This window comes from Plectropomus leopardus, chromosome 22 (assembly GCF_008729295.1).
Source record: "Plectropomus leopardus isolate mb chromosome 22, YSFRI_Pleo_2.0, whole genome shotgun sequence".
Taxonomy (NCBI): domain Eukaryota; kingdom Metazoa; phylum Chordata; class Actinopteri; order Perciformes; family Serranidae; genus Plectropomus; species Plectropomus leopardus.
The window spans coordinates 24,173,310-24,188,478 of NC_056484.1; the positions used below are offsets into that span (position 1 = coordinate 24,173,310).

Sequence of the window (15,169 nt, forward strand, 5' to 3'; positions counted from 1 at the left end):
CAGATTTGTGCAAGCAATATTTATGTTGACAAAATCCAATTGTGAGATGACTGCATTTCCACTGTTATTTGACTTCTCTGGTGATAACATTCCAAGAAGCATGGTGATGGATGTTCAAAACATCAGCAGCTTTTTTTCTATTGCAGCCACCACACTAGCTGTCATTATTTCCAATCCAAGACCACGTAGACGTGTTATGGAGCCATAATGGAAAGCTGAACCAGTTCCAAATGACTGACCAGACTGTGCCTTTTTTGGAACGTACTCTTCATTGTCATTAGTGCTCACTGCCATGTTGTCATGTGTGTGTATCTCTGGGAAGTCAGCGTGGGGGGAGGGTGCAGCCCTGTATAAACTATGGAAGCCCAGAGAGAGCAGCGGAGGAAGTGAAAGGGAAAATCTTGATTTTCATTTGAAAAATCCACCTCAACCACAAATTTATATTATCATTATATTATTTATTATTATTATTATTATTATTTATTATTATTTATTGCCCATAGTAAAATGTACAAGCAAGATTCCCCGAAAATTATTTAAAAAAAAATAAATAATAAAACAACAAGGAAAAGGAAAAAAAAAATAGATAGTTCTTAAACATAACTTTAAATATGTAAGCTATAAATATTGTTTTAGCTTTTTTTTCTAGCTTTTTTCAAGACATTTTTCCCTTGCTTTTTTTTTTTAAGGTAATTTCCTATATCTGCTGATTTCTTGCAATTTGTGGAACATGTTTGACCAATTAGCTCATTGCCTTTTTTCCCATGTTTTTGAAAGAAATCGATGTGCTGAGGGTCCAAATGTTTGAATACTTGTAAAGGCTTCTGAAAACAGTACAAGAAAAGATGTCACTCCAGGTTTCAAAGGGTTAACTAAAATAAACATAATTAAAACTATACATGTGTAAAAGTGAGTGTGTGTGTGATGAGAGCATTTCACAGGATCAGCTGCACAACATGTCACTGAAGCATTTTCAGTAAACTGGATATTAATTTATGTGTAAGAGGTAATGAGGTGACGAGCACGCGGCTTCAGAGCTCTGTGGCTATGCTCTGCTGTGTGTGTTTATGTGTGTGTGTGTGTGTGTGTGTGTGTGTGTGTGTGTGTGTGCATGTGTGTGCGCGCATGTGTGTGCGTGTGCGTGTGTGTGTGTTATTCCGGAGCCTCTTACACACTCTTATACTATCACGCTATAGCGCTTTACTCTCAGGCCAAGAGCCTCTCTGCTCTCATTGGAGAGGTTTTGTTTTCCTGCTCTCAGTCGCTCTCTTGCCTTTTTTCTTCAGTCCCAGTCCTCTGTTGTCACTCTTTTTCCATCTCTGCCTCATTAACTCAAACTCTCCATCCGTTGCTTTGAAACTCTGGTTTTCTTCCCAAACTAAGTCTGCCACTCAAGACTAAACTGTCATTTCTCACAGCTCTGTTTTTCTATAGTTTTTTCCTTGGATCTTAGATTCCATTGGCAGTTTATTCTATCTTTTGTGCTGCATGAAGTTTGTCAGGGCCGTCTTTGAATCATGGGATCCTTAAGGGCCGTGGGTGACCTTGAGAAGGCTTAGAGGGCCCATGGGGTCCAAAAACACATATATGAACACAGACCCTCTCAGAGTGAATCCTCTGTGTGAGCAGGGAGCTGTAGATGGAGGCACATGCCTTCAGGGGGCACGGCTCAGAGAAATCCCCAGACCTGATCACACTCAGCACTCTCTAAAGCTGCTGCATGGCTAATTGCAGTCCTACTGTCAGCAGATGCTTCTGTGGCGTCCTGAGTGCACTTCCATCCAATGCATGTCTAACAGATAAAAATAATAAGCGCTACAGTATCTGACATGTATTTGGCATATCATGTAATGCAAATTAATTTCTCTGATTTATCAGTGTAGTTTAAGGAAGTACGCTGCACACTGAGGCTGTGCTGTGCTAACACTAGGTGGGCTTTTACAGATTTGCTTAAAACTAGCGCTGGGCCGTTAACGGCGTTAACGTGCTGCGTTAACGCGGGATTCTTATCGCGCGATAAATTTCCTTATCGCGCGATAAGAATCCCGCGGTATAGACCCAACTATTCACTAAGTTGGGTCTATACAGTGAGCAAGGCACCAATTTCACTTTGTTATATAAGCGCGGATGTATACCTGGTCGAATTACGCGGAGGGGGCGTGAACAAGGCAGAAGCTGGTCTGCCTGAGTGACTCGAGTGATTGGCTCAAGCCGTGTCACAAAGCTGCTGACTGTTAATGGTCTTCTTCATGACCTCTAATGTAGGCCCACAGTTCAGTTAGGGTCATGTTATCAGAGGCTGCGCCCTCTGCTGTTCATTCCAGTTAGCAGGAAAAAGCTTTTTCCACATGGAGACAGAACCTGTGTTCCTAAATGTCTGTGTTTAACAAAATAAAAAAAAGTTAAACACCAAAGTAAATCTTATGGAACATTATTTTTCTTACCAAATATTATAGTAGAACAGCTTTCTCAAGCATTTTGTGATGCATTTTCATCATTTAGATAGATAGATATTATTTTGAATGTCTTTGGCAAAATTCAAATCTATAATTTTAATCTAGATTAATCTAGATTAACTACAGGATTGCAGTGAGATCTAGATTAAAAAAATTAATCTATGCCCAGCACTACTTAAAACTGAAGCAATGTTTTTGAAATGTTGAGAAAACACAATTCTGAGATGACTGTGTTTCCACTGAGTGATGTTCTGCGACTTCTCCTCTGGTGATAACATCCCAGTAACCATGGTGATGGGTGTTCAAATCATTAGCAGCTTTATTTCTATTGCAGCCACCACACTAGCCGTCATTATTCCAATCCAAAGCCACGTAGACGTGTTATGGAGCCATCATGGAATGGCGAGCCACGGCAAGCGGCCGCGTATGAGGGATTTCTGGGAGCTGATAGTCCACGATTTCACAGAGGAATTGCAAAAAAGGGTTTTCATTGCAATTTTGCAAAATATGGCTTTTTTGAATCCCCCTAAATACCACCTCATGCACACATAAAAAACTATTTTGCTATACACAGGAATTTTTTTTTTTTTTTTTTTTAATTGACGTAGTTCCATTAGGTGTATTTTATATTTGCAGTTTCAATATATACACAATTTACACGACAACCAAAGAGAGAATCTACTATTAACGTATCCACTACAGACTTAAGCCCCCTTAGTTAGACTGCTGTGGCTCCATACATGTGTCTCAGGCAGTTTGCCTTGGCATCTCTTTGTATTTTGTATACTTTTGCAAAGCAAGTACTTCTGAGCAGCTTTAGTAGTGTTATGCTAACAGGGAATACACTACCTATAATGCCATATATGAAATGTCCATTGCTACTTTGCAACCAGAACTCACCACCTTCAGACTTTCGTTAACATTTTTCGGACAAGAATGTGTCAGTGCTCAGTAGCTCACCTGGTTGATCAGGCTTTCCTAGCAAAGGCTTGTCTGTGCTGCAGCAGCCAGCATGTTTTGCCCTCTCTCTCCCCATCTATGCTATAAAGCTGTACTGTCTATATATATTAAGGCACTAAGTCTCTAGGTCTTATATCTTTCCTCCTCTGTTTAACATTGCCCTGTAGTACAAATCAGCCAGCAGACTTTAAACAGCTGACATACACCTTCATTCCTTATTTCCTTCTTCCACTTATCTGTCAGTCTCTAATCTTGTCGATAGATTTTTTCTTTCCTTCTCTAATATTTGCTTTTTTTTTTCAGCCTCATTGCTAACTCCAAGTCATGCGAGTCTAATGCTGTCTCAGATGGGATACTCTGCTCGCTGCTATTTTGAGTGCACCAGTGTGCTCTCACTGAGAAGTAAAATGCAGTTCTCTACATACCCAGAGGGTTGGACATTGGACACTTGTAGAGCTCAGTGGTTGCTGTATTGCTTACATAGCAGAAGGGGCAGGACCACAAACACATTCTGTACTGTCGTCAGCCATCAGTTTGCTTCTTGGGCTAATTATGTTATAATTTGGTACTGCATTCATGTTAATTTGTCATCTTCATTGTAGAAGATTTTAGTATTAGATTTGTGGTCACAGGCTTGACAAACTATAAATATTTCCAAAAGGGAAGCAGTTATGAACTTGGTAGATGAGCTGGTTGTCATGAAAGTAATATCATAAGAACGCCTTTTGGCAATTTCGTCAAATTTGGCACAAATGTCAACTTAGACTCAACGATGAACTAAATTTTTTCCTTATCAAAGGTAAAGGTCACAATGACCTTGCATTTGTCTCATTTTCATGAACGTGATATCTCAAGACCACCTTGAGGGTTTTTTTTTTTTTTTCAGATTTGGCACAAACATCCATTTTGAGACAACAGCTGAACTAATTTGATCTCAGGAACAGAAGGGGGGGACATTTGGTCAGATGCTGAACTAGTGACACTTATTTGTAAACTGTGCTGATTGTAGAGATCTTCTGTGCTGCCGGGGTGAAGATGTGTGTGAAGCATCCATGCTGTCACACACATGGATGTAAATTGTAAGAAAAACCTGACTGGTGCACAGAGGCAGCATGGTAGTAACTTCAGTTTTTAATACAATAAATAAACCAATACAGAAGATGCCAGGTTAGCAAACAAGCACATGTCGCATTATGTATTTTGACCAGTGAGAGTAATTTGGGAAATTTTGCATTAATCATGTTTGTTAAGGGATTAACAGCCATGTTTGATTTAAGACTGTGTGAGTACATACATGGTGCAGTGTACTGTACATGTGTACTAACAGAAGCATCTGATTTGAGACACAGCATTAGTTTTCCTTTGTATTTTTCTCTCAATGCCTTCTCTTCCTCTTTCGGTTGCTGTTCCTTTAAGGCACACTATTTCAGTGTTTCTGCACTTGGATGGAAACTGCAACGGTGTGGAAAGAATGAAAGAAAATCCTTCTTGCCTAAAGTCATCAACAAAGACACAAACAGGGAGTTTTTTTTTTAACCATGTGATCCAGATCACAGGGTTTGCCTAAAGGGGTTGGGATCTGCTGTGGAAGCCACAGCAGCCACCTATGGTGATGATATGATCATGAACCCACTGAAGTGATGTGAGAGGGGATGAGAGACACCACCACTTTATGTCACAAAGTTTTGGGGAGACAGTGTGACAGTGACAAAAGAGACACTGAGGAGATGTAGGACTACACTAACAGATGGAGAAGAGCTCAGGAATGATACCTTTGTGTTTTTGTCTCCTGTTTTTGTCTAACTGTCTCCTCACTGTACTCCCCCCTCCCTCCCTCCTCCTGCAGTATGGGTTACTGTATCCTGGTGGTCCATGGCCTGAGCCGGCTGTGTTCAGTGGTGGGCCGTTGGGGCACCACAGTCCTCAGTGTCTCCATGCTGCTGCTGCTCCTGCTCTTCTCCTGGAAGACCGTCCAGCAGAACCATGTCTGGCTCTCCAGGGAGGCCCTCTTCCGGTAAGGAGACAGAGAGACTGCGTGTGTTTTGTCTTTGTGTGTGTTTGTGTGTATATATCTGCACACAACCCAATTGAAGTCAGTTTTATTTATAAAGCCCATCTGGGCTTTACAGCACACGACACACCTCTGTACTTAGACCCTCACATCGACAAAGGAAAAACTATCCCGCAAAAAAAAAAACCTTTCACAGGGGAAAAAAATGGTAGAAACCTCAGAAAGAGCGACTGAGGAGGATCCCTCTTCCAGGACGGATAGACGTGCAATAGATGAATTACAGTAGATTAGAAAGAATCCCTTTAATGGCCACTTGAGGCTGGCTCCAAAACAGAGACCCCCATGTCAAAATGCCCAATTTTATAGCAGAAATAAACATGTTTACAGCCTGATGTAAAAAAAAAATGTTTAGGTCTCTATAGCTAATTTCAAAATTCACTCAGCTGGACAAGTGTTCATTTTTATAGAATTTGCCAGTTTGCATTTTACTGAGGCCCAAAAGTTACACATATTTAAGGGTGGTGTAGCTCGAGTGACAGACTGTCTGCTGAAAGTGTCCTCAGCCTCTCAGTCACATCCATCCCTCACTCCTCCACAGCTTTGGCCTTGTGGCCATATATGACTTCTGGCTTGAAAATTCAAGACGGCAGCGGCGGAAATGCCGAACCCGAAGCATCAGACGGGCAGTCCACAAACCAGCTTGTGATGTCACATTAGCTACATCTGTTATTCATACAGTCTTTGTTTGAAACATTGGGCCACTGCCTAAGCTGCCATGTTTGATGAGTTGAGAGTGAGAATGTGTGTGTGTGTGTGCGTGTGCATGGAGGTCCTTTATTACCTCAGCCAAGTAGGTTAGGTTTTAAGTTCAGGTTTTTTTTAAATTTCGGTTGATTTTTTTTTTTTGCATAATTAAACAAAAACAACTGGCCTGATTTTCATTAAAACATACTATATAATAGTATTATATTATTATTATACGTATTATTATTATAAATATAATATAAATATAAATATAAATATAAATATAAATATAAATATAAATATAAATATAAATATATATATATATATATATATATATATATATATATATATATATATATAATTTTTTCACTTCTATTAACATTTAGTAAAAGGGCCTTGCTGGAGGTTTACACTCTCCCAGTACCTTTTTGGTTGTTAAGATTTGTGTGTTCACAGGAGGGTACAGAAATTTAGAAACACATCAAACAAGACAAAAAATATTTTGATAGTTCCCCATTTTAAGTATAAAAGTCATATTTTTCATTAATATAAAGAAAAAAAAAAAAAAAAAGCAGCTCTCAGCCAATCAGAGAGATCCATTAAAGTGCACTTTTAAGGTTTGAAATCACTGACCAGTGCAGGTAACTGCAGACAGAAATCAAATCTAGTCAAGATGGGCCTACACTCTTGTTTTCCTGGAAAGATTTTTTTTTCATCCACACAGTGATTTTGCTCTGATGTTTTCACCTCATTTCTTTTCTACAGACTGACCTTTTGCCTCCTCTTCCTCCTTGTTTCAGCTCTGGTATCCAGACTCTGCCTCACAATGCCAAAGTCCATTACAACTACGCCAACTTCCTGAAAGACAGCGGCCGGCACCAGGAGGCCATTCACCACTACAGCACTGCCCTCAGGTCTGAAGCTCTCTGACTGCAGCCACTCCATACTCTCTGTCACCTCTCTCTCTCTGTTCAGTTCAGTTCAATTCAGTTCAGTTAACTTAAGTTAAGTGCAGTCCAGTCTAGTCCAGTTCAGTCCAATCAGCTCTACCTGCATGACTTTTCTTCATATACAATTAAAGACGGTGAATGAAACTAGGAGCTGATCCTAATGATAACAATAGTCGATAAAATAGTTCATTAAATTAATAAACAAATCAGAATCATATATATTCACTTCATATATATATATATATATATATATATATATAAACATACATAAATGTATATACAAATATATCGCGTATGTCTTATACATGTATACTTATAAACGTGTTTTGAGTGTTTATGTGTGTGTGTGTGGGTGTATTATAGATCTGCTGTAAGGAATAAATAACAAGGCAGAGTGTGATGAATTCCAGCTGTTATGTATTGGTGTGTGTGTGTGTGTGTGTGTGTGTGTGTGTGTGTGTGTGTGTGTGTGCGCGTATGTATTATAGATCTGCTGTAAGGAGTAAATAACAAGGCAGAGTGTGAGCTATGAGGACATGAACTCCAGCTCTTATGTATTGTTGCGTGTGTGTGTGCGTGTGTGTTTGTGTTTGCATTTGTGTATGTGTATTATAGATCGACTGTATATGTAATTTAAGTTTGTTCAGGGTCAATTGTTGTCTCTCAAGGAGCCCCACTTAGGGTTTTTGTGCAGGCAGCGATGGTGCCTTTAAGGGAGGTTTAAGGGGTTTATAGTTGCTAATGTGAGTGGCCATCTGTGTGTCCCTTTTTCCTAATTTTTTTGGCAGGGCTCTAAACATTTGCCTGTTTTGCGTCTCCTGAAGGTGTAGGCTCTATGTCGTGCTTTCACACGACTATAAGTCAGCCTTAAATAGTACAGTGAACAAAGCTGCTCCATTTGACGCCCTGAGAGCTGACAGATCACACTGTTCTGAAACAAGATTTGAGTTTTGTAAAGACTCATTGTTGAGCCTTAATTGATGAGGTGGTGGCACCCTCTCATGTGTCTTTTGTTGTGTTTGTTGCAGCCTCTGGATATTTAAGATCTTGTGGACTTTCTTCTTTTCACATCTTTTCTTACTCTTCTTGTAACAGCTGCATGGCGCATGTCCATCATTCTTCTCTTTACTCCCAGGCTCTAAAATTCTCCTGTCCATCTTTTCATGTATCTCTCTCATTTATCCACTCTCTGCTTCCTAGCTTCCCCCGTTCTCTCCTCCTCCCCTCTCTCCAGTCGTCCTGTAGCAGCAGAGCAGTGTGCTGCCAGCATGTCAGAGCTCCACAGCACAACAACCCCGCAGCTCTCCATGCTCCAAAACTCAGAGCGGAGAGCCTCAGCAGCTTTCATCCAGCTCCAAACCACTTCCCAGCTCCTAATACCACACCACCCTCTGTCAGTTTAATTAGCCAGCCGCTTCTGCTCCTCCGTTTTTCCACACAGGAAGGCAGAGAGAGGGACAAAGATCCCTTTGAGTCCCTCACATTTTACTTTTTCAAAGATTCCCTTTGATTTTTTTTTTTCATAAAAATGCATTGATAAGTTTGTCATGTGAGTGATAGAGGCAGAGCTGATAGATCATTTAGTTACTGTACCCAACTACTTTTGGGACCTAAAGACATACTCCCAGCAATGCTTTGAGGAAAGCAGTGTCAGGATGAAATCTAGTCACTTTGGCGATCCATTAACTTCTCCTCTAGCACCATCATCAGGTCAAAATTTAATTTGCCTTTTTTCAGAGTAGACCAAGTGATTCTGCCTTGTTGACCTCTATAGAATAATTCAAAACAGATTAAACAGATCAAAACAGCAACTCAGGTTGGGGTGTAGATGTTGTGTCCTGATACCAGAGCCTGCTGCCTGGAAGATGTCCGCTGGGCTTATTGCAGTCTGGTCAGGACCTTCCCCTTGTGTTGTGTATGACACTGCCAAAAACAAAGAGGGCTTCACTTGGACGTCGGCACCAACAACTGCTTATGCTTCAGTCTCTAGTTCCAAACTTCATTCCAAAACTCTGCTGTCAGCCAGCGGCTGCCCCTGAAGTTAGTTTGAAGTTTGAAAGACGTTTGCTGTGAAAAAAGCAGCATTATCTAATTGTTCCCTCATAAAATGAACTGATTACTCATGCCTTGGCTTTTTTTTTTTTACAAAAATATCAATTATGTGAGGTCCAGAATACATTTAACTCTGTTTCCTCACCCCTTTTAAATCAAGTAAATCAATCAATCAAGTAAAGCTTCAATTAGTATCCCAGGGTAATATTTGCTTAAATCACTGAACCCAACAGGCTTATATTTGGGACAGATTTTCTATTACTTTCACAAAAAACTTGCAAAGATGAAAATACAATCAAAGGATATATTTAACCTTTGGAGACCTGGGCTGATATTTTATTCAGACACATGAAAAAAAGGGTAATGTGCAAAAAAAGAGGAAATGACCCTGAGGTCTGTGAAAAGTAAAAGAATATTATCTGAAAGCAAAAAAAAAAACAAAAGTGAGAAATTAAAAAAACAAATAAACAAAAAAACAAAGCAATTAACGAACTGAAAAAAGCTTAAAAATGTTAATAATTCTGTAAAAATAATGTTAAATATATTGTTATTAATAGAGTTCACTGGACATTTTTCCCTGGCTTTTTCAAAAATTGTCCTCTACATCTACTAATCTCTTTTTTTGCATCTTGTTGATTATGCTATGCTTTGCGAAAATGAGTGATTGAATTTTAGAGATTCTGACAAAGCTAACCATGTGTAGCATGTCCATATTGACAAAAGGTTAAACATACATACATATTGTCTGTGTGATCTAAGCGGCAGGTAACCGGTTTTATACATCTAAAGAACTTCTATAAAAATAAACTGCATGGCCTGTAATGAAGACAGGCCTTTATTTGCCAAAATGTGTCGCCACAGCAGGCTAGTATAAGGGACTGGGTGTTTAATTTAGGACAAGGGTTTTATTTGGAGTTTTACAGTAGTTTTTAAATCACCTACACTGAGGAAGAATTTGAAACCCTAAGTTCCAGTCTCTGTTGTGATTGGCAGAGGACCCCGTCTGATTACAGCTGGGCTAACCACAGGTCTATATGACAAACTGTTTGGACGATATTATGGATCAGTCAGCAGCCAGTACAGTGGACCAGACTGGGATCATGAGGGGACGAGGTGGGAGCTGAGAGCTGGGTATCCTCGATACGACCGCTGCCATCTTGCACTGGTGATGTAATTCGGAGCCATAGTCTGCGCAGTAGTGATATTTGCGATAGGGGAGTTCCCGCCGAAACACCCGTCCAGCCGATCACAAGCAGTTCCATTAAATGCAAGCGCATGGATTTGCTGTCTCAGCTATCAATCCTGGGGGAAAATCCCCTCTTTGTATAATGTAATAACTCATTAAAACCGAACTTATCATTAAAACAAACACTTGAACGAACATCAGGGTGTATTTGGCGTGTACTTTGAGTTTTTAGTTTGGCCTATGTCCATTCACTAACATGGAGGGGCAGGCTTTATGACCTATACTGCAGACAGACACCAAGGGGCGATCCAGATTGAAAAGGTACACTTTGGGGGAGCTGTCATGTTGTCCATCTTTATATACAGTCTTTGAGCGAAGCTGAGAGCTGGGGGACCACAAATTGTTGGTAGGTCAGACAAGACCTACCGTTTTGCAACAAGTTTATAATTGCAACTTAGAAGGTGATAATATGTCACTGTTGTGTTCACAATTTTGTTCCGGTGCCCCAGGTTTGATTCTCCTAGGTGAAGTTAACATTTGTATTCACCTCTTATACAAAATGCTCTCTGTAAATTAAATATGACCCTCTCCTGTCCTGTCTCTTAACTGACCCCCCCCCCGTCCTCTGTCCCTTCCCCTCCTCTCAGGTTATACCCCCGCCACGCCAGCGCTATGAATAATCTCGGCACTCTGACTCGCAACCCAGAGGAGGCGGAGCACTACTACAGGAAGGCTCTGGACATCAACCCTCAGCATAACCGAGCTCTGTTTAACCTGGGAAACCTCCTCAAGTAAAAAAAAAAACTACACACACACACACACACACACACACACACACACACACACACACACACAAGGTGAGAGGCTATTGGAGGACAGCTGAACAGTGACAGCACACACACCACACCACAGAGAAGCTGGATCATCACTGTGTGAAATGTGACAGGAAGTGAAGATCCTCCCCATAGCTGGAGACTCACTTAATATCAGAGAGCTACAATTCAACAGTTTCTGGTGGAAGTCATTTTTTCTCTCCAAAACTGTCCAAAAAGCTTCCAAATTTGGCAATGACCCTCACAGCTGGAGACAGTCGTAGGTTTTTAGTGGTTTTATTTCTTCAGCTGTCCTTCCTTCTAAGCAACAGAAAAAAAAACCATTCGATTGTTCACTTGTCTCTCAGTTACCTCTGCTTTTAACCAAAAAACAACCTTCTTCCGGTTGACCTATTTGTCACATACTAAGTTAGCAAGAGGCAGACAGACTGCATGTCAAACGGTGAAAACATGGCTTACTTTTCAGCGCTGCACATTTTGTACGTGCTCTACACTTTGCAGGTAGCTTCTTGCTTTTTCGTCTGTTCTTCTTCTTCTGTTTTTCCCAACTTTCTCCTATGATATTATGTCTTACAACTTCTGAGTCAAAGCCTGGTATAGAGACATGCACATGCACATGTACATGTACATGGAGCATGCACAGAACACCTAGGCTAGTTCAGGTGCGGTGCAGGTGTATGCACTATAGAGTAAATTAACCCCAACTGCATTATCTAGTTGTGTTTGTCCAACTCCGAGAAGTTTGACTTAGAAAGATTTCATTCAGACTCCAGACTCCACCTTTACATGTCTTCTAAAAGTTCAGTTTTAGTCAGACTAACACAATAATTTGACTTTTGTAACATCATGTAAAGTTCTGACTGTGTTGTTCTCTATGAACACAATCTACATTACCATCAGTGTCTACAAAGAAAATGATGTACCCAAAAAATTCCTCACTAAAGGCAGCAAAAAGAAAAAAAAGCAGTAAAACCCTGAGTGGCCATTCCAGAGCTCAAGCCAGCATGGAGTGTTAAGACCTGGAAAGCTTTAGAGGATTTAAGCAGTTTCTGACACATGCATGAAAAATAACAGGTTTTATGATGATTCAACAGATTACTCATTTATGATCTTATCTGTCTCCTACCCACGGCCAACTGGCAACACCATCACATCTTATTGTTAAAATCCAAAAACATTTTGTCTACTTTGTGTTAAAGCATGCCTGCTTATTACATTTGCATTGCCCTCTGAAGATTGTTTGGAGTGAAACTTTCAGGGTCTTTCAGGTACTCACGGAACAATCCTGCAAGTTTTGTGATGGTCCAGTGGTTGAAGCGTTAGGTCTAGGTATGAGCTGAACCACATCTCCTTCAAGTTCATTGATTAATATGTTCCAAAACACAGTGAGATAACAACAAGCTTCAAATAACTGTTGATAAGTTTAATCCAATAATGATCCAGAGGAGAACTGCTACAAATTGGACCTGTGATTGAGGAGAGGATCTCAAAAGCACGTCTTTGCAAAAAAATTCAGAATGTAGGCAGGTAGATGGAAGATCAGAGGTCAGAGAGGTCAGGGTTCACATCATGCATTCTACATGAGAGTTGCTCTTTTGCCCTCCTCCCTCCATGTATATATATATATATATATATTTATATATGTTGAGAATGCTGAAGAAGATGATGATGATGATTTCTTGTGATTTGCAGGACATTTCTTGCTTGCTGACGTTTTCCACGTTTTTGAAAGAAATCAGACCAACTTGCTCTGGGTTCAAAGGTTTAAAAACTTGTGAAAGTGTTGTGAGTGCAGCTCAAGAGAAGTGTTGACAGTCCAGGTTTCAAAGGGTTAACCCTGCTGACTGCCTGAGTCAGAGTGTGAAGCCGATCTGTGGTTTCTCAGAAAAAGTTCAGGACATTCCCTCAGAGTGTCAGGCTGTGAGTTGCAGCCGTGGGTGGGGCAGATTGAATATGCTAATGCACACTCAGGCATCATTGTGTGTGGATTAATAACAATGATTTCAAAGGTGTTCACCTCTGCTCCTCCTTTTTTGGCCCTTTCTCCTCTTCCTCCTCCTTCTTCGTCCTGCTCAAAACGTCCAGCCCTTACTCACATCTGCACAGCAGCTGTAATTACAGTCTATCTTTGGCAGGAACAGATGGGATCACTTTCACTGGAATTGTATCTTATGTTATGTCACGTGACGAAAGATTGATTGATTGATTGGTTTATTGATGGATTCATTTATGGTGATAGAGCATAATGGTTTGTTTTTGATGTGGATGGATTTCAGGTCTATGATTAAACTGTGTGCCACCCATAAAGTTTTCAATCAGCAATCTGTAATTACCCTTTAATGACCATGATTCATTGCTCTAATGATGCAGAGCCTCAGAGTCATGGCGTGCCAGCGTGGACACAGACAGCCATGTTGAAACATGGCCTCAGTACGCAGATGAAAATGAACGCTCAGCGGAACATCAAGTGACATTAGTCATACTGAAGTCGGAGGCTGAAGGGCCTGAAAAATAATGAATCAGTGCGCTCGCTAAATAGATGGCATCAATTCCCCCGACGCCTGACACTGCCGCTGAAATCTGACAGGCTCTTTATCCAGCTGCTGAGGGGTTTTGTTTGTTTGTTTACGGGTCAAACAATGCAGACTGCCCTGAATCTGCCGCTCGGACAGAGAGTGACATCAATTTTAGAAGCTGAAATGAGTCCATTATTATGTTTTAGCTCCATTACCATCCGTGTGTTCTCAGTGGGGCTGCAAGAACAAAAACACCAACTGAGCCATTGATCCCCAGCTGCAAGGACACCATGGCTCTGTGTGTGTGTGTGTGTGTGTGTGTGTGTGTGTGTGTGTGTGTGTGTGTGTCTTTTATTGTTTGTTTTTACAATTACAATTGTGTATGTAACTGTTGCTTTAATTAAAGGGTATAGCATTTGCTGCTAATGATGATTAAGTTGGTCACAAGGTTGATGACGACAATGATGATGAAGAAGGTGACGACAGTGATGATGATGTTTAAGACGATGATGATGATGACAATTATGATGATAACTATGATGACGATGATGACACTGATGACAGTGATGATGATGATGGCCATGATGACGATGACGACTTTGATGATGACGATGTTAGTGATGATGATGATGATGGTGATGATGATGATGATGTTGGTGGCGATGATGATGATGATGATGATGATGATGATGATGGTGATGTGTTGCAGGTCCCAGGGGAAAGAGAAAGAAGCTGAAACTCTGCTGAGGGACTCCATCCACTTTGGTCCACATTTTGCTGATGCTTACTCCAGTCTGGCATCACTCTATGCTGAGCAGGTGAAACATCTCCAACACACACAAACAGTTCCTGCAATCCCCAACACACTAAGTCTCTCTCTCTATCTCACACACACACACACACACACACACAGTATGTACCACACTGGACTGTGGTGCAAATCACTTCTTAATAACTCCTCAATCAAACTGGCTTAACTGTAGATCACTCTGCCAGCAGCAGTAAAATCATGAGAGAGGTTTGTTGAGTAGTACACACTGCAGCGTCCTGTAACCCTACTTAGATTCATTCCTTTGTTCATTTCATCTGCACTCTCCCACAGAAACGCTTCACTGAGGCCAATGAAGTGTATGTGAAGGGTATCGAGAACTGTCCAGACAGCTCTGACCTGCACAATAACTACGGAGTCTTTCTGGTGGATACAGGTGAGTTGAATCCAGAGGCTCTCTCTCCCCGGGCTGATGGGTAAACAAAGGCTCCCATTAACACCATAGTCTTCTTCTGCAAAGATACACACAGGCTTACCTTAGGACTTTTAAAGCGGTCTGTTTGTTGCACTGAGGGAGCTGTTTGTGGGGAGGTGTAGGTGATTGGGAGCACCAGGCCACAGGATGGAGCTGGTGAGTGTAACAGTGACGGCGCTGCGAAGTAGCCTTTTAGCTGGAAATCGGAAGTTGGCCA

The 15,169-nt window shown here is 40.9% G+C and overlaps 1 protein-coding gene across 1 annotated transcript in view; it reads left to right on the plus strand.

Moving 5' to 3' along the window:
* The window catches only part of tmtc1 (transmembrane O-mannosyltransferase targeting cadherins 1), a 91,710-nt gene that overhangs the window by 66,538 nt on the left and 10,003 nt on the right, over window positions 1-15,169 (plus strand). Inside the window, exons 9-13 of the mRNA XM_042510941.1 lie at window positions 5,263-5,430; window positions 6,972-7,085; window positions 11,007-11,150; window positions 14,418-14,526; window positions 14,811-14,913. Of these exons, the coding sequence (XP_042366875.1) occupies window positions 5,263-5,430; window positions 6,972-7,085; window positions 11,007-11,150; window positions 14,418-14,526; window positions 14,811-14,913 (638 nt within the window). The remainder of the gene's footprint in view (window positions 1-5,262; window positions 5,431-6,971; window positions 7,086-11,006; window positions 11,151-14,417; window positions 14,527-14,810; window positions 14,914-15,169) is intronic.